General features: G+C 37.8%; 1 protein-coding gene across 1 annotated transcript in view; it reads left to right on the top strand.

Annotated features, from left to right (window-relative positions):
• Positions 1-17,087, top strand: part of ELAPOR2 (endosome-lysosome associated apoptosis and autophagy regulator family member 2) — a 46,271-nt gene that overhangs the window by 2,743 nt on the left and 26,441 nt on the right. Inside the window, exons 2-9 of the mRNA XM_044920222.1 lie at positions 2,499-2,609; positions 3,284-3,386; positions 6,591-6,728; positions 8,231-8,494; positions 9,019-9,192; positions 11,231-11,420; positions 12,680-12,776; positions 13,453-13,554. Coding sequence (XP_044776157.1) covers positions 2,499-2,609; positions 3,284-3,386; positions 6,591-6,728; positions 8,231-8,494; positions 9,019-9,192; positions 11,231-11,420; positions 12,680-12,776; positions 13,453-13,554 — 1,179 coding nt within the window. The remainder of the gene's footprint in view (positions 1-2,498; positions 2,610-3,283; positions 3,387-6,590; positions 6,729-8,230; positions 8,495-9,018; positions 9,193-11,230; positions 11,421-12,679; positions 12,777-13,452; positions 13,555-17,087) is intronic.

Raw genomic sequence — 17,087 nt, 5'->3', positions numbered from 1 at the left:
GAATAATCCTTTTAATGTACTGTTGGATCCTATTGGCTAGTATTTTGGTGAGAATTTTTGCATCCATGTTCATCAGGGATATTGGTCTGTAATTCTCCTTTTTGATGGGGTCTTTGTCTGGTTTTGGGATCAAGGTAATGGTGGCCTCATAAAATGAGTTTGGAAGTTTTCCTTCCATTTCTATTTTTTGGAACAGTTTCAGAAGAATAGGTATTAATTCTTCTTGAAATGTTTGGTAGAATTCCCCTGGGAAGCCATCTGGCCCTGGGCTTTTGTTTTTTGGGAGATTTTTGATGACTGCTTCAATTTCCTTAGTGGTTATAGGTCTGTTCAGGTTTTCTATTTCATCCTGGTTCAGTTTTTATTTGTTCCAATATTTTAAGACCTGAGAGAGGCTAGCTCTTCATTGTTCTGAAATATTTGCTGGTTGAATGAGTGACAGTATCTGTACGTGTATTTTTAAACTTGATGCTAGGAGTAGGTGTTACAAATACTAGGATTTTATATCAAAATGCATCCTTTTACTCTTTTCATTTCATTAGCAATTTTTATGAGCTCACTTTTTCTCTATATTATATTTTGTTGTTTTAAATAATTCTTTTAAATTGCATCTGTTTTAAATCAGCACCTATCTGAAATACATATACTTGGGATGTAGGAAGTGAGGTGAACACCTGAAACAAAGATTGAAAAATAGTAGGTCCATGAATAGTGTTGGTTAAACAGATGAGTGAGAGAGGGAAAGACAAAGCCATAATATGTATTAAACATTATGAAATATTCTCTTTTTTGACCAATAATCCCATTTCTAGGAAATTATCATAAGGGAGAAGAAGAGAAAATACAGTAGGTACTACTCGACCATGAGGGTTTGTGTTCCTAAAAGATCCTGTGATTGAGTTCTAAGTTGAAGAAGTTAAGATCTATGGAGGAAAAATAAGATTGGGAAGGCCAGGGAATTGAATGAACTCATGAAAGCATTGTGTGTGTGTGTGTGAGTGTGTGTGTATTCACTTACTAGTAAAGATTATCTAGAACTTTTATTTGATCTTTTAGAGAATTTGGTCTGCCTCTCGTGATAATACTCAATGTAGCCACTTGCTCCCTCCTTTACTTGGAGAATCTCTTAGTGCAGAAATAAAATCTAATCAGGCCGAAATTAAAAATGCTTTACCTGAGATGCAGTCTAAAATGGATGCTCTAACAGCTAGGATAAATGAGGCAGAAGAGAGTCAGTGACATAGAAGACAAGATGATGGAAAGGAAGGAAGCTGAGGGAAAGAGAGAAAAACAACTAATGGACCAGGAGAGGAGGCTTTGAGAAATCAGTGATATCATAAAGCAAAACAACATTAAAATTACTGGGGTCCCAGAAGAAGAAGAAAGAGAGAGAGGGACAGAAGGTATATTTGAACAAATCATACCTGAGAACTTCCCTAATCTGGAGAAGGAAACAGGCATTCAAGTCCAGGATGTAGAGAGAACCCACCCTTCAAAATCAATAAAAATAGATCAACATCCCAACATATAATAGTGAAACTTGCAAATTTCAGAGATAAAGAGAAAATCCTGAAAGCAGCTCAAGAGAAGAACTCTTTAATTTACAGGGGTAGGGACATTAGACTGGCAGCAGACTTATCCACAGAGACTGGCAGACCAGAAAGGACTGGCATGATATATTCAGGGTACTAAATGAGAAAAACGTGCAGCCAAGAATACTTTATCCAGCATATCTCCTTCCATTCAGAATGGAAGGAGAGATAGCTTCCAGGATAAACAGAAGCTAAAAGAATTTGTGATTACTAAACCAGTCTTGCAAGAAATATTAAAGGGGATCCTGTGAGTGAAGAGAGAGCCCATAAGTAACATAGACCAGAAAGAAACAGAGACAACCTACAGAAACAGGGACTTTACAGGTAATACAGTGGCACTAAACTCATATCTTTCAATAGTTACCCTGAATGTAAATGGGCTAATGCCCCTATCAAAAGACACAGGGTATCAGGTGGATAAAAAAGCAAGACCCATCCATATGCTGTCTACAAGAGACTCATTTTAGATCTAAAGACAATTCCAGGTTGAAAGTAAGGGGGTGGAGAAACATTTATCATGCTAATGGATAAAAAAGGAAAGCTGAGGTAGCAATCCTCATATCATACAAGCAAAGACCGTAGTAAGGGATGACGAAGGACACATCATACTTAAAGGATCTATCTAACAAGAAGGTCTAAAAATTATAAATATTTATGCTCCTAACTTGGGAGCAGCCAATTGTATAAGCCAATTAATAATGATATTAAAGGAACACATTGATGATAATACAATAATAGTAGGGGACTTTAATACCCCACTCACTGCAATGGACAAATCATCTAAGTAGAAGATCAACATGGAGTATTTCTAACTTTGAACATAAACACTAATAGTCCTTTTTTTTTTTTTTTTACCATATTTAAAAAGGTTGTTGGAAATCAATAATGGGATTTTTACTGATAAAGATGCCTCATTTCATTTCTAGGTTGGGAAGTGGCTGGAGATCATATCCAGAGTGGGGCTGGAGGTTCGGATAATGATTACCTGATCTTAAACTTGCATATCCCAGGATTTAAGTAAGGAAAACCAATTCTGATTCCTTTCTGTAAGAATCCTCATGCCTGTTTCCCTATAGAAATAGATGAAGTAGGACGGCCTTCATAAAATATACTTACATTGTGATGGACTTAGCAAATAACAAGCTGTTTTAGGATAATGTATTACATTTAAGAATATCTGTAGAATTGTAACTATAACTATTAGTTGTATATTTAGATGAAGCTGAAAGTTTTTAACAATAATTCTATCCAAATGTTACAATAACCATGATTATTGGATGCTTAATGAAGAGGTCTTTGTCCAAGTTGTTGTTTGTGGGGGTATCTTTGGTTTATAAGTTTATTTTTGTCTCAGTTTTATCTGTTAAGTAGTATGTTATAACTGTTTAAATCACTTTTTGCTTTAGTTCCCCATGTTGAAGTTTCCCGATAAGGCATATTTTTCTTACTTTAGGATGGATGGTAATATTTACACAGGAGATTCAAGCATATTACCATCGTTGTGTAGACTCCTTACTGGAATGGTCTGGGCATGCAGAGATGGAGTAAGGAAGAAGTTGTGGCTGTGGGGAACCATGGATTAGGGGAAGAGAAGAGCATGGCTTTCAGCTTAATGGAAAAAGTGACTTAGTTTTGTGCCATACTCTATTTAGAATATACAATAAATATTATAATTTTAATCTGTCAAATAGGCCACCAACATCTATGACTGGAGCCATGGGTTCTGAACTGGGAAGAATAACATTTGTCTTTGAGACCCTCTGTTCGGCTGACTGTGTTCTGTATTTCATGGTGGTAAGTGAAAGAGGGGCTTTCAAAGGTGGGTTTCTAAGCTTAGCATGTTCTTTCAAGTGTCAGTTCATTCATGCAAATTGGGATAAGAATCCCATTTTTCTTCCCATTCTTAGGTCTCCTTGCAAAAAATTAAAAAATATCTAAAGAAGTCACTAAGAAATGTGCAGTGCAGCCCACAAAGAAAGCTTGTGTCCTCATGGGGAGGACTGAGCAAGGGGGCTTGGGTGACTGACGGAAGTCAGGGAATATTAATCTGGTAAAAACTCCTTCATAATGATATGCCATCAGCACAAAGAAATTCTCCTCTAATAACCATTCTGTAGTTCAAACCACTAGGAAGGAAAAACCTGTATTTATAAGTGAGGGTAGAAAATAATGGGGGTGTAGGGCATTGGGAAGAAAGGAAACTCTTCACTGTTAAATTTAATAACTATAGGCAAAGAACATTACTATGTGCATGTCATAATTTTGCTCAATTTTTTCTAGATGCCCTACACATTTCAACTCTTAGCTTGAGAAAAGTAGGAACATAAAATTTATTAAGACCTTGTGCGGGTATTAGAAGGTTGTTGGCTAAGATTTTAATACTGTAAGTAGTGACTTCCTAGACATTGTTTTTGCTTTTTCCCCAGTCTTTTAGTAGCTAGTTAGCAGTCTGTTAACAGTTTCCTCCATGATATACAAGTTAGATGAAGATTTAAATATTTATTTGTGGGGTGCCTGGGTGGCTCAGTCTTTAAGCGTCTGCCTTCAGCTCAGGTCATGATCTCAGGGTCCTGGGATCGAGCCCGGCACCGGGCTCCCTGCTCTGTGGAAGGCCTGCTTCTCCCTCTCCCACTCCCCCCTGCTCATGTTCCCTCTCTTGCTGTGTCTCTCTCTGTCAAATAAATAAATAAAATCTTTAAAAATAAATGAATAAATGAATAAATAAATACATAAATAAATAAATATTTGTGATTACTACCAGCTTCAAGGAAGGCAGACTATTTTCTTCCTGGCGGGGGGGTGGGGGGACGGGGAAGGACTTTGTTGTAGTGAAAGAAGATCATGAATAATCTTCAACACATCCATTTAATACGCCACAAATAACTAATAATTATTCAATTCCCAGCTCTGCCTTCCTATTTCTTTAATCTGTTAGCTCTTCATCCTCAGTACCATTGCTGAAGTCCAGACTCTCATTATTTCTCAGCAGCTGTCTGTATTCTCTCTCCATTCTCTCATATATGCTGCTGTCAAAATTACCTTTATAAACATAAAAACAGTAATGGCGGCCTCCACAGCAAATCTGCCTCCTTCACCTTGCTGGTTGGCTACTGCCTATGGCAGTGGCTATTAAAGTGTGGTCCCTGGACCAGCATCACCTGAGAATCTGTTAGAAACGTAGGTTTCTCGGCCATATTCTAGTCTTAATGAGAAACTCTGGTGATGCGCCCAGATATCTGTATTTTAGACAGCCATGAGGGTGGTTCTAACATCAACTAAAGTTTGAGAGCCAATCGCCTCTGAATACGCTTAAAATTTCTTAGCATGACATCATTATGGCTTTTTGTACTCTTTGCCCAGCTTCTGTTTCACAAGTCCACTGTTACTACTCACACCTCTTAGGATACCGTGAATTTGTTAGAGGAACACCCTGTACTTCAGTTCTCCTGCCTTGGCACTCTAAGCCCCAATGGCTTTCTTCCTTTGGCTCTTTTGTCTGGTGAACTCCCACTCATAATTCAAGGGCTGCTCAAACTTCACCTCTTCTGGGAAGCTTTCTCTTAATCCTTTAAGTAAAATTAGCCGCTCTCTCTAGTGTGCTCCAAAAACTCTTCAAGAAAACTCTATTTTAATTATGTGACTATATTGATGTTTTTTTTCTCTCTCACTTGACCAAGCACTCCTGAGGGTAGAGATCATAGCTATTTATTTTCATGAATCAATCTTAAGAGTTTTTAGCTCATAGCAGAATCTGTTAGTTTTCTTTCCTCTCTGTTTGATTTGGTTTTCTCACAGGATTTTTTGTGATGTCAATTAAATAGTGTATAGAAATGCTTTCAAAAGCATGCAGTGTTGTACAAAGGTAAGATGGCATTATTTATGGTAATGCAATAAATTCCACTTATTATTGGAATAAATATCTAGAAATATGATGTTTAACAGAGCACTGTCTGTGTATTCTGAGCTTCTTTTAGGAAGTGGCATGTATGGTGGTTTGGTCATTTGGTAACGTGGGGAATTCTGTAATGTGTAACCAGCACATTCTGTTATTCCTGTCTGTGGTGTGAACTCAAGACACATCTCTTTATAGCATATTTGATTACTTTATAAGGTTTGACTCCTATGTTTATAACAGAGAAAGAAACGGACATATCTTGGGCTCATGCCGTCATATTGTCAACATCCCAGATAATGTAACAGAAGCCCATCCAAATTTCTAAGTCATCTATTAGGGTTTCTGTAGGGACCACTAATTAGAAAATTCAAGGCTAGGTTTGGTTTTCACTTCAAATTAATTAGATGCGTATTGCATTATTTGGTTGACTTACTATATTTGCTTTCTAATCACATTAATGACAGCACACTGGTTGGAATGTTACACATTTGTAGAATATTCTAAATATTGAATTTAGCTAAGGAAATCAGAAATAAGATATTACACGAATTCCTTTGGAGTTCAAGTTTAAGCAGAAGAAGATTCTTTGGACTTAAAATAACATTCTGGTTAATGTACACTTGGAGAAGCCTGGAAGTTGCAAGTGTCATTCAGAGGGAACTTAGAATTCCTGTGCAAGAGCTGCCTATCAGAATCTCGCAAGGAAAAAGGCAAACATGGAAAAACCTTGCTATTCTCTGAGGAGCCTAGAAGTTTACTGTGAGAAGTTGGAGGAATTATGTTTTCCTTTCAAAGTGTATTTCCTAAGCTAGAGTCACGTGCACACAGGCACACATGCACACATACATTCTTAAATGTACTATAATTTGATACCTCTTTCAGGTTATATTGGCAATGTGGTTGAAAAATTGTAATTACTAAGCTAGTGAGTGCTTGTGTAGACTTGAAGGGAGGTTTTGAGAGTTCTAGGGTGATGTGCTCTGCAGATAAATATTCACTGACCCTACAGGGGTTATTGTAAAGACACATATTTGTAATGTATACATATGTATATTAATCCTGAATTTGTGCTTTTTTGTTTATATTTTTCTACTATATATTAGGATATTAATAGGAAAAGTACCAATGTGGTGGAATCATGGGGTGGAACCAAAGAAAAGCAAGCTTACACCCACATCATCTTCAAGAATGCAACATTTACATTTACATGGGCTTTCCAGAGAACCAATCAGGGTCAAGATGTAAGTTCCAAGCACTTTTTTTTTTTTTCAAATACAAAGATGACGCTCCCAATGGACATTCATACACAATGATCACTCAGATCTTTTGGAGGAAAAGACTTAGTTTTTTATTGATGTGGGATCAATCATTTGGTTAGGGAGTGGATTTGGATAAAAATGGTATATATATTTTTTGAGAGCAAGAATATATGAAATTGAATAACACAATGTCTCTTTGGATCGTTCTATACTAAACAGATATATTTGTTGAAAGCTTAACTATGCTAAGCAGATATATTTGTTGAAAGCTTAAGAGAAAGAAAATCTGATTTTGTAGTTATTTAAAAACATATTTTTTAAAGCTTTCTAAGACTTTGAGAAGGCTAGTGACTGTCTTCCTCTTTTTCTGAATGATCTGACATTTGTCCTGGAGCCATTAACTGGTGTTGGCTTATTATTTCATTGTAGTGATGTCTCCTTGTATAGCCTGGAGAGTGTGTATGTACACACAACTGGGTTAACACACAGAATTATTTATTTTCTTCTACTGTCCCTGCTAGAGTAGACCCTAATCCTCCCCTAAGTAAGTTCCACTGTATGTTTCAATAGTAGCAGGACTGTTACTTTTGTGGATCTCCATAGACGTGAACTTCCCAAGGTGCAAACAAGGTAAACCACTTTAAACTGTGGTGACAAATGCAGAACATTTTCTCTTGTCTCTTTGGGCTTTCCTTGGGAAACCCATTCTCAGTTGTTACTTGATGCTAATTGTTCTTGATGAGTGTTCGGGTTACCACCAGGTGGGGCATGAACGTGCTGTGGAGTGCTTCCTTGTCTTCCTGTTGTCTTTACCCCAGAGAAAAACATTAAGTAGTCTAGGGTAGCTCTGTTCTCTACTGATAAAATGGTGCCCACTGCCTGGTGAGAACTAGATCTTAATTGACCCGGTGTCACAAGAAGGAAAAGTATAGTTAGACCCAGGGATTTGCTCTCTACTGTGCATCCCTTCACTAGAAATCCATACACAGGGAAAGTACTGGAGAAAGAGAGAGAAAGGCTCAGAGGGGTGGTGTGATGGCCTCACAGTGTTGGGTGAGGAGCAGAGTCCTAGTCTTTCAAGACTAACCCCTCATCTAAGGCTTTACCACTTGCTATATGGCAAATATCCTATTGTATCATTACAGTTAGGCTGATCCCTGAATAAACTATGATGGGAGATAAAGTTGCTCCTCTGTTAAACCATACCAGTTCTTCCAGATGTAAAGCCTATAAATATGCCTGATCTTGCGGTGATTGCGGATAACCTCCTGGAACTCCATTACTATGGAAATTAGCTCCTAGTGTTAAGATTTAAGATTGTTTTTTTTAAAAGAACCAAGAAGAAATAATATTAATCCACTATCGATTATAAACTGTTAGGCTGGAACACTCTACTTAGCTATTTTGGTGATATCAATACAAAACAATCTGGTTGTACAATTAAGCCCCAAGGCAGAAGTCATTACTTTCTGCTCTCTTTCTAGAATAGACGGTTCATCAATGACATGGTGAAGATTTATTCTATCACTGCCACTAATGCCGTTGATGGGGTGGCGTCCTCATGCCGTGCCTGTGCCCTCGGTTCTGAGCAGTCGGGCTCATCGTGTGTCCCCTGCCCCCCAGGCCACTACATTGAGAAAGAAACCAACCAGTGCAAGGAGTGTCCACCTGACACCTACCTGTCCATACATCAAGTCTATGGCAAGGAGGCTTGTATTCCATGTGGGCCTGGGAGTAGAAGCACTCAGGTAAGTGAGTGTGTCTTTTGGTTCTCCCCAGGAAAGCACACTTTAATAGAGACACTCACAAGATATCCTTCATGTTTCTCCAGGAACTACGAAGTAGTTCTATTTAGAAATGGCCTTTTCATTCTTCTTCCTGTTTTCTCTCCTCTTACATTTATTAAGCACTTGAACACGTATTATATGCCATGAAAGCCCCAGTTCCTGGGGGCATAAGATATTAAGAAAAGCACCCAAATAAGAATGCTTTCCAAAAATATTAAAATTAGATTTTTGTGTATTCTGTTAAGGGAGAGCGAGTAAACTCCCCCAGTGGGTTGGCCATAGGAATATATGGAGAGCAGCAAGTATATCTTGGAATATTTTAATTATTGTTTAGAAAATCTCCATATTCATGTGATAAAATATAAGACAAAATTACCAAAAGAGTTTTTAAATGTAGAACTGTTTTTGAAACACATTTTTCATAGCAGCTAATATTTCCTTTTCTACTATATATCTATTTTTTATTTCTTAATCTTTAATCAAAGGACCACTCAGTTTGCTATAGTGACTGCTTTTTCCACCATGAAAAAGAGAATCAGAGTTTGCACTATGACTTCAGCAACCTCAGCAGCGTGGGCTCATTAATGAATGGACCCAGCTTTACCTCCAAAGGAACCAAATACTTCCACTTCTTCAATATTAGTTTATGTGGGCACGAGGTGAGTTCTGGCTGTCAGAGTGAGATGGAGCTGTATTTCAGTTCTGATTGAGTTGATATTTTCTGTGTGGATGGCCCAATAAAATCTCTACAGAAACTAACAACCAAATGTCAGAAATGGAGCTGTGATTGCTTAAATCCTGTGTTGCCTCCTAGCACATTGGCAGCTTTCTCCAGCAGGGCCAGCCTTGTCTGCATCTCCATCCATTAAAGCACTTATTCCCCAGCCCCTGGAGCCCCAGAGCTCAGAGTTAGGGTGTAGGTGCTTGAAGGATCTTTCATTTCTGTCCAACTGGTTCGGGCTTGTCAGTCCCACCTGTTTTTTAGGCAGGCAGTTTTGGTTTGAAAATGTTCTACTGTTCTTCATATTGTCGATTTTCTGTTTTAAAAAGAAAAAGACCTCCAAGAGGAAGTTTGTCTAAAAATAAAAAAGGAGGTAAACAGAGAACACATGTCAGCTGATCAGTTGGTATCTGCTAATAAATACTGGGATCTTATCTTTCTGTGGGAAGAAGCTTTAATTAATGCTGGTAATGGGAAGAGTTAGAGGATTAGATGCCCAATATTTTTATAGATCTACGAGGTTAGGGTTGGGAAGTACGTGTATGTATACACCATTAGCAAAGATGAAAATGTAATAAGGCATTTCCTCCATGTTTTTTTCCATATTAACTCCGATATCTCCAGTGGTCTTCATTATGAGATGCTGTGCCAAACTTTGTACAAAGGAAATAAAAAGAGATCTGATGACCACAGACGTTTTCAGGCAAAAAGATCTATAAATTTTACGTGGTGTGGTGTTTGTCCTGTTCTGATTTTAAAGGGAGTGATCTAACACACTCGATAGGTTGTCACTCAGTTCATTCAATGAATAAATACATATTAAATACCTGTTCTGCTAAATACTGAGTGGAACACGGTGAACGAGATTCATTACATTACGTGTTATATTTCTTTTTGTCCTTACGCCTGTGTTAGCACTGTCTTGCCTTCCCTCTATCCCCTCTTCTTTTCTGTCCTCTTTATTTTCCTTTCCTTTTTATTCTCATTCCTTTCCTTTTATTGCTGTTTTCCTCTTTCTTTCCTCAATAGCTTCTCTCTAATCTTTTCCATTGCTTTCCTCTTCTCAGCTTCAACAATTTAACAATATATTGTACCTGTACTGTGGTGAAAAAGCTTAGTGGAGGGAGAACATTTTATAAGTTTGGACTGCTAGCTACATGAAGAAAGTTAAATCTAGGTTCCTTTCTTAGTGCCCCATGTGTGCTCACCCTACATCTAAGAGCAATAAAATCATCATCTTTTTTCCCTTTATACATTCCTACATAGAAATTATAAAGCTGTAGTTGTTTGCAGTGGGACTATAGTATATTTAAACCATCCTCCAATTTTTATAAATTATATATTCCAACTGATTAAATGATTTAAAAAGTAAACTCCTGTATTCCCTTCAACTTTCTGTGTAGTTGAGTAGTTACACGTCATTGAATCTGAGTAGGTGAATAAAGACGCTTGTAGTGACCAACTAATAAGAATTTAGATGGTGTCCTAGGATTTTGCTGCAATAAGACTTCTATGCTTTCTTCTTCAGACTTCACGTTACCTTTCTGCCACAGTAGGCCAATAAAGGTGAAGGAAGAGCACGTCTTTTTCTTTGACATTAAAACCTTCACCAGGGTTATCTGGTCTCTTTGAATGCATTGTTATCCTTTGAATTGAAGGTTTCATGGGTGACTTTTAGTTCCTTAAGTTAGATGGCTTTCATCCAGCACAAATGATGCTTGCAGTTGGAAGAGCAGTGCAGTCTTGAATTTCTATATTCATTGTAATTTAAACGACTCAACCCTAGTTAAACACTGGAGTTCCTCAAGAGATTTTTTAAAAAAAATGCCAGTGCCTGGGCCCCACACCATATCAATTAAAGCAGAATCTCTGTAGTGAGGAGAGAGCCCACTGCTCTATTAGGGTCATGAGCTCTCTGAGATCTAATGTAAAGACTGACTCTTCTGTAAAACCTCTTTGTGACTTTATTTTCCTAGGGGAAGAAGATGGCTCTCTGTACCAATAATATAACAGACTTCACAGTAAAGGAAATGGTGGCAGGGTCAGATGATTACACGAATTTGGTAGGAGCATATGTATGCCAGTCAACGATTATTCCTTCTGAAAGTAAGGGTTTCCGAGCAGCCTTATCATCACAGTCCATCATTCTGGCAGATAGATTTTTAGGTAAGCTTCATTTGGTTCCTATATGCATGCATGCAGTTATTCTAAAATTACAGTACTGATAACTTGTTATTGTGTTGGTGTTTGCCATAGATGTTGAAGGCCACAGGTAATTCTAAATCATCACTTTGTAACATGGTTCAAAAGCCCCTGCAGTTGAGATCTATTGATCAATCTAAGTGAGTGCAAGCATCTGCTGAATTTATGCATTAACTCATATGTGATAGGATGTTTTTTGAGAGTCTGTGCCTTTCATCAAATTCTCTAGGAATTTAAGAAGCAGAATAAGTTTAGAAACCAAAACTATAAACAAAAGAAGAACAGTAAACAAATACTGTGTAAACCTAAATCATAATATCTACCACCAGTTTTCATAATCTTTTCTCATACCAAAAGGAAGCTGGTGACACTTAGCAAAGGTGAATGTGCTGAGCTTTATTCCCCGTCTGTCCTTTCTGTCTTTGTGGACTAGAGGGCATAGGAAAGTTTTAAGAATGACCTCTTAGTGATTTTTAGGGATCAAGTTCATTAGAACCTCTGGGATGATGATATAACATATAACAGTGTAATAATTTAACAAGCTTCTTAGGTGATTCTAATGTACAGCAAATTTGAAGACCATTGCTATTGACTCCAGAGGAATTCAGCTTTAATTTTCAGCACCAAGGTCAGTTACTGAATTTGCACTCAGTCTCCGAACTCCATGTCAGAAGGAGAGGTTGCTGTTATTGCTGGCATTTTGGCTCTGCTGTCATTTTGTCTCCAAGGGATGGGAGAAATGCCTGACTTTTAGATTAAACAAAATTTGGAGTTGCTTTCTGGAAATTATTGGGTACAAAAATTTTTGTTTTCTCAGGTGTGTCTATATTTAGTGAGAAGCTGTATTAGCAAAATAGCCAGCTTGTACAACAAAACTCATCAGAAGCCAAGAATTTTAATAATGCTAGGATGTTGAAATGTTAGAGCTGGAAGGGGCTTTAGAGATCATCTCAATTATTTCATGAATTTTACAGATTTAGGATGTAAGGCCCAGGGATGTGAAGTGACTTGAGCAAAATTACAGGGCTGTGGAGTAGATTCTTTTCTTTTTTATTCTTTAGAATTTGGAATGGTTCTTGATCTTACCATGAATGCATAAATTTAATACAATATTTCTGGTCAAATGACAGTATCAGATTAAAGCTGCTTTCAATTCAGATACACAGACTAAATAAATCTAATTTTTCCATATTGCTTAATAGCTTCTTTTTATTGTCATCTAGGAGTGACGGTTGAAACTACATTGCAAAATATTAATATAAAAGAAGAAATGTTCCCAGTAACCCCTAGCCAAATACCAGATGTGCATTTCTTTTATAAGTAAGTGAAGATGCTGCTTCCCTTGACTATTTTAATCAAAAAAATGTCTCTTCATGGTACCTAGCATAGTAGCTTATTATACTTAATAGATACTCAATGATTGGTTCTTAAATGGAAGACTTAGTGTAAAGTAGGAAAAATGAACTATTTTGAAAGTATTACATACGTTCTGATATGTATAAATATATATCTTTTCTCTGGTTATATGTATTTTATCTATATCTATTTTTTCTATACTATTTTGTCTGTTATATATATATATAACATATATATATATATAACATATATATATATATATCTTTTAAATTAGGCAAAAAGAGACTCTACTTCCTTGTCCAGGCAGTATTTGTAATTCACATACTTCAACATCAGCCCAAGTAGATACAACCTCTGTTCCCTTTAAAAATTTTTGTGATTATGACTTTGATTATAATTATGGTAACTTGACTAAACACCTTGAAGATAACTTATTACTTTACCGGAGAAGACAGTCCACTTTTCCTAGGCAGTGAAAGTAAATGAGCTCAGTTTGTGTTAAAATTCTTAATTAGTGAATCTGGACACATTTTTCTTTTTCATTGTTGCATAAAGCATGGGAGCAGTTATACACAGGATATTTATGTCTTGGTGGTCTATGTCCTGTCTGTTCTGTAAAATGCCATTCGCCCTGTAATAGGTCTTCTACAACTACAACATCTTGTGTCAATGGCCGGTCAACTGCTGTGAAAATGAGGTGCAATCCTACCAAACCAGGAGCAGGAGTGATTTCAGTCCCCAGGTATTCTTACTTCTATGTGGTTATTTCACATTTGTATTTATTGTGAGGCAGCAAACTCTCCAGATTCTTACTATTTTAAAACATATTCTCTAGGAATGCAAAGCAGAAAGAACAGAAGAATATGTAGGTTTTTGTTGTAGGGATGTGCTGAGTGTCTCTTAAGAGGAATAGGTTCTCGCCAATCTCAGTACTTCCCAGTCTCCTCAATGGCATCTTCTCACCCTGTTTGCCTAAGTGTCTAATAGTCTTGAAAATTATTTAATATATAATTATTGTGTTTGTATCCTTGTATTTATTCATAGTGTTTAGTCCCAATTTGCTTAAGAGCTGTGCTATATATAACCTAGCTTGTAGTTCTTCATCAACAGTGAACTACCTTGGTGATTCTGCCACCATTCATCAGAAAATGGAGGAGTTGGAAATGGAGCATACAAATGATCTACCCTGGCCCCTATCCTCTTACAGAGGAAGAAGCTACGATTCAGAGGGTAGATTGCTTCCATCTAGATCACCAAGGTAGAGTCTCATCTGTAGAATACATAATACAATTCATTTAACTTACTGGCATTGAGGCAACAGCTCTCCACAGTCTCAATCTGACTAATACAGTCCACTTGGGTGGGAACACTAAGAGAAAATGAACAATTTCATGCCCTCAGAACTGTCAGCTTACTTACTGCTTTCATGGTATGAGTGACACGTAAATGTCTGCTGATTTTCATTCTTTGCACTTATTCATTGTTCTGTGTGTAGATTATTCCTAATCTTTGTGCAGGATTAAGGTGCCTTTGGATCAGTTTGACTTGCAGGTTTTTCTCTATCAAGCTAGCAAAAGTGTATATTTTTAAAAAAGAAAATAATTGACTTAGTTTTGTTTTTGATAGATTCACGATAACCCTTGAGAGATTGAAGCTCTTCTGCTTATGTCACTGCAGTATTGGAAATCAGTGGTCTAAGCGTTGTGTCAACTACTTGATATCTTAAAAATATTAGCAGTGCTAACAATATTGTGGGTTTACTTTGGTTCATAAAGGTACACTAGTATTCACATCTCACCAACTGTGTTTCTCTGGTTCTCATGGATCTGGGAATTAATTTTTCTTTTCACCTTTTCAAGGTGAGAGAAGTATATGATGAGAGGAGAACAATGAAAGGTAATAGACATCAGTGAAAGAGACAGAGGGAGCCTGATGCTCAAGAGCATCATGTGGTGGAGGATCCCTGGGCCAGCATCCAAGCTGGAGTCAGGGCAGCAAACCACACTTTGTTTATGAGAAGGTGTGTTTAGAGTTGCTTTAATTATTCTCCAATATCCCACCATATAGCTTTGAGGTCACATGCTTCTTCTATTCATGGTAGCACCTATAAGGTCTTTTTTTTGGACTTAGCAACTAGCCTCTTTGAGTCTGGCCTCTTGGAGTCTCCCTTGATGGCTTCCAAAGCCTTCTCCAGGGCTCTGGCTAAAGTAGATAATATGACCAAAGATAAGGTGTGTCCTTTACAAAGTATCTCACTCTCCCAAGGTTGGTTCTGATGTTTTAAAGTAATAAAAAAAAAAGTCTCATGATGTTAAATGATAATAGCATTTAGAAACTTGATTTTTTTTCCTTGTAAGGAGAGGAAAAGTTAGTTTTTCCTTTGACCTAGCAGTTTGTTCTATTTACGGAATTTAGCTGTCTTTGCCAGGGTTTCTTAAGATCACCTGTGACAGAATACCTTGGGGTGTCTATTTTAAAAATCAATTTCTAGATCTTTCATGAAACCAAAAGAATCTCTTGAGTGTCAAGCACAGGAATTTTTTTTTTTAAATACAAGGCAATCCTGGGTTGCCTAGCAGGCTCAGTTGGTGGAGCGTGTGACCTTTGATCTCACGGTCGTGAGTTTGAGCCCCACATTGGGGGTAGAGATTACTTAAAAATAAAATATTATAGGGGCACCTGGGTGGCTCAGTCGGTTAAGCAACTGCCTTCAGCTCAGGTCATGATCCCAGGGTCCTGGGATCGAGCCCCTCATCGGGCTCCCTGCTTTGCGGGAGGCCTGCTTCTCCCTCTCCCACTCCCCCTGCTTGTGTTCCCTCTCTTGCTGTCTCTCTCTCTGTCAAATAAATAAACAAAATCTTAAAAAATAAATAAATAAAATATTATAAAAAACACAAGGCAATTCTGATGCAGATTAAAATTTTGGAACTAATCTTAATCCACATTTTGGTATTTTGGTGATTTGGCTTGTTTTTTTTCTGAGACAAATTCTCAAACAGTTCTGCATTTTAGTTTTCTGAAAGGTTAATTTAAAATGTCTTGGTCTACAGGGTAGTTCTTCACCCATATTTGATAAAACTCTCTATATAATTATGATGCACATTGATGTTTGAGGACCAGTGCTCTAGGCAACGGCTGGAACCCCACAACCTAATGAAGGTGCTAACCTTCAGTTCTTGCTTCAATCAGTTCCCCATGAGGGCACAAGGGGGAGCTCTGGGATCAGCATATGAAAAACAGTAGCTTGTTCTGAAATAATTAGAATTTTTTTTAGCTTTGGGGCTGTATAATGATTTCCTATTAACAGTAAGGAAATGTTAACAGAGCCAGGTTTCTCAGGCTACTTTTGAAGAGGATTTACTTTGCAATTTTTGGGGGTTGGGGGGGGGAGCTTTAAGATCTCCAGAAGACGGAGGAAGGTGCTAACCAGGCACTTGCCTTGAAAAATCTCATATGCTGTGACCAAAACGTCTCAGAAAGCAGACTTTGGCAGTTTGGAAGGGATGCCACCCCCGGGAATTCTCCTCTCTTGGCCAAGAATCTTGGCAAAGCAGGCAAAGGAGACTTGAGTAGTAGTGATGTTGGTTGGGGCTCTGAAGCTTGTGACCTGAGAAAATGTCATAACACCCTTAGCCTTGGGAAAATGAGAATGTCTTAAGAGAGCGTGGATGGGCAGGAGAAAAGGGGCAATGTGTGTTCTCTATGTATCTCATAGGAAATTTAGAGGGAATTGCAAATTATTGGGGCTGCCTACTAATCTGCAATTGGAAAACAGCATCCTGTCTGTGTTTGGTCTGGCAAATGCAGTTGGTTTCTAATTCCACAAAGTGTCTGGGGAGAGGGGGTGTGAGACATTTTAGATAAAAACTTAGCAGCATGATGTCTGTGGCAGAAGAAATCTGAGAGCCAGAGTAGACTTTTGGGGATTTCCAGGTTCAGTTTGTATCTTGGCCATTGAATGAATTTCTAACAAAGTAGACTGCTGATAGCCCTCGATAGATCGCCCTCCAGCCTTGCCTCCAGTCATGATCCTAGGTGGTTAGAAAAATTGAAGGTTCTTCTTTTGGTAGAAAAAATGTAGACCTAAGCATTGTGTCCAAAGTGTTCTTTCAAATACATGAGAAATTTCAAATATATGAGGAATTTCTAAAAAAGTGTTATTAGGGGCACCTGAGTGGCTCAGTCGTTAAGTGTCTGCCTTCGGCTCAGGTCATAATCCCAGGGTCCTGGGATCGAGCCCTGCATCAGGCTCCCTGCTCCGCGGGGAGCCTGCTT

Source organism: Neomonachus schauinslandi, chromosome 12 (genome assembly GCF_002201575.2).
Source record: "Neomonachus schauinslandi chromosome 12, ASM220157v2, whole genome shotgun sequence".
In the NCBI taxonomy this organism is placed as follows: Eukaryota; Metazoa; Chordata; class Mammalia; order Carnivora; family Phocidae; genus Neomonachus; species Neomonachus schauinslandi.
This window is presented reverse-complemented; position numbering and strand designations above follow the sequence as displayed.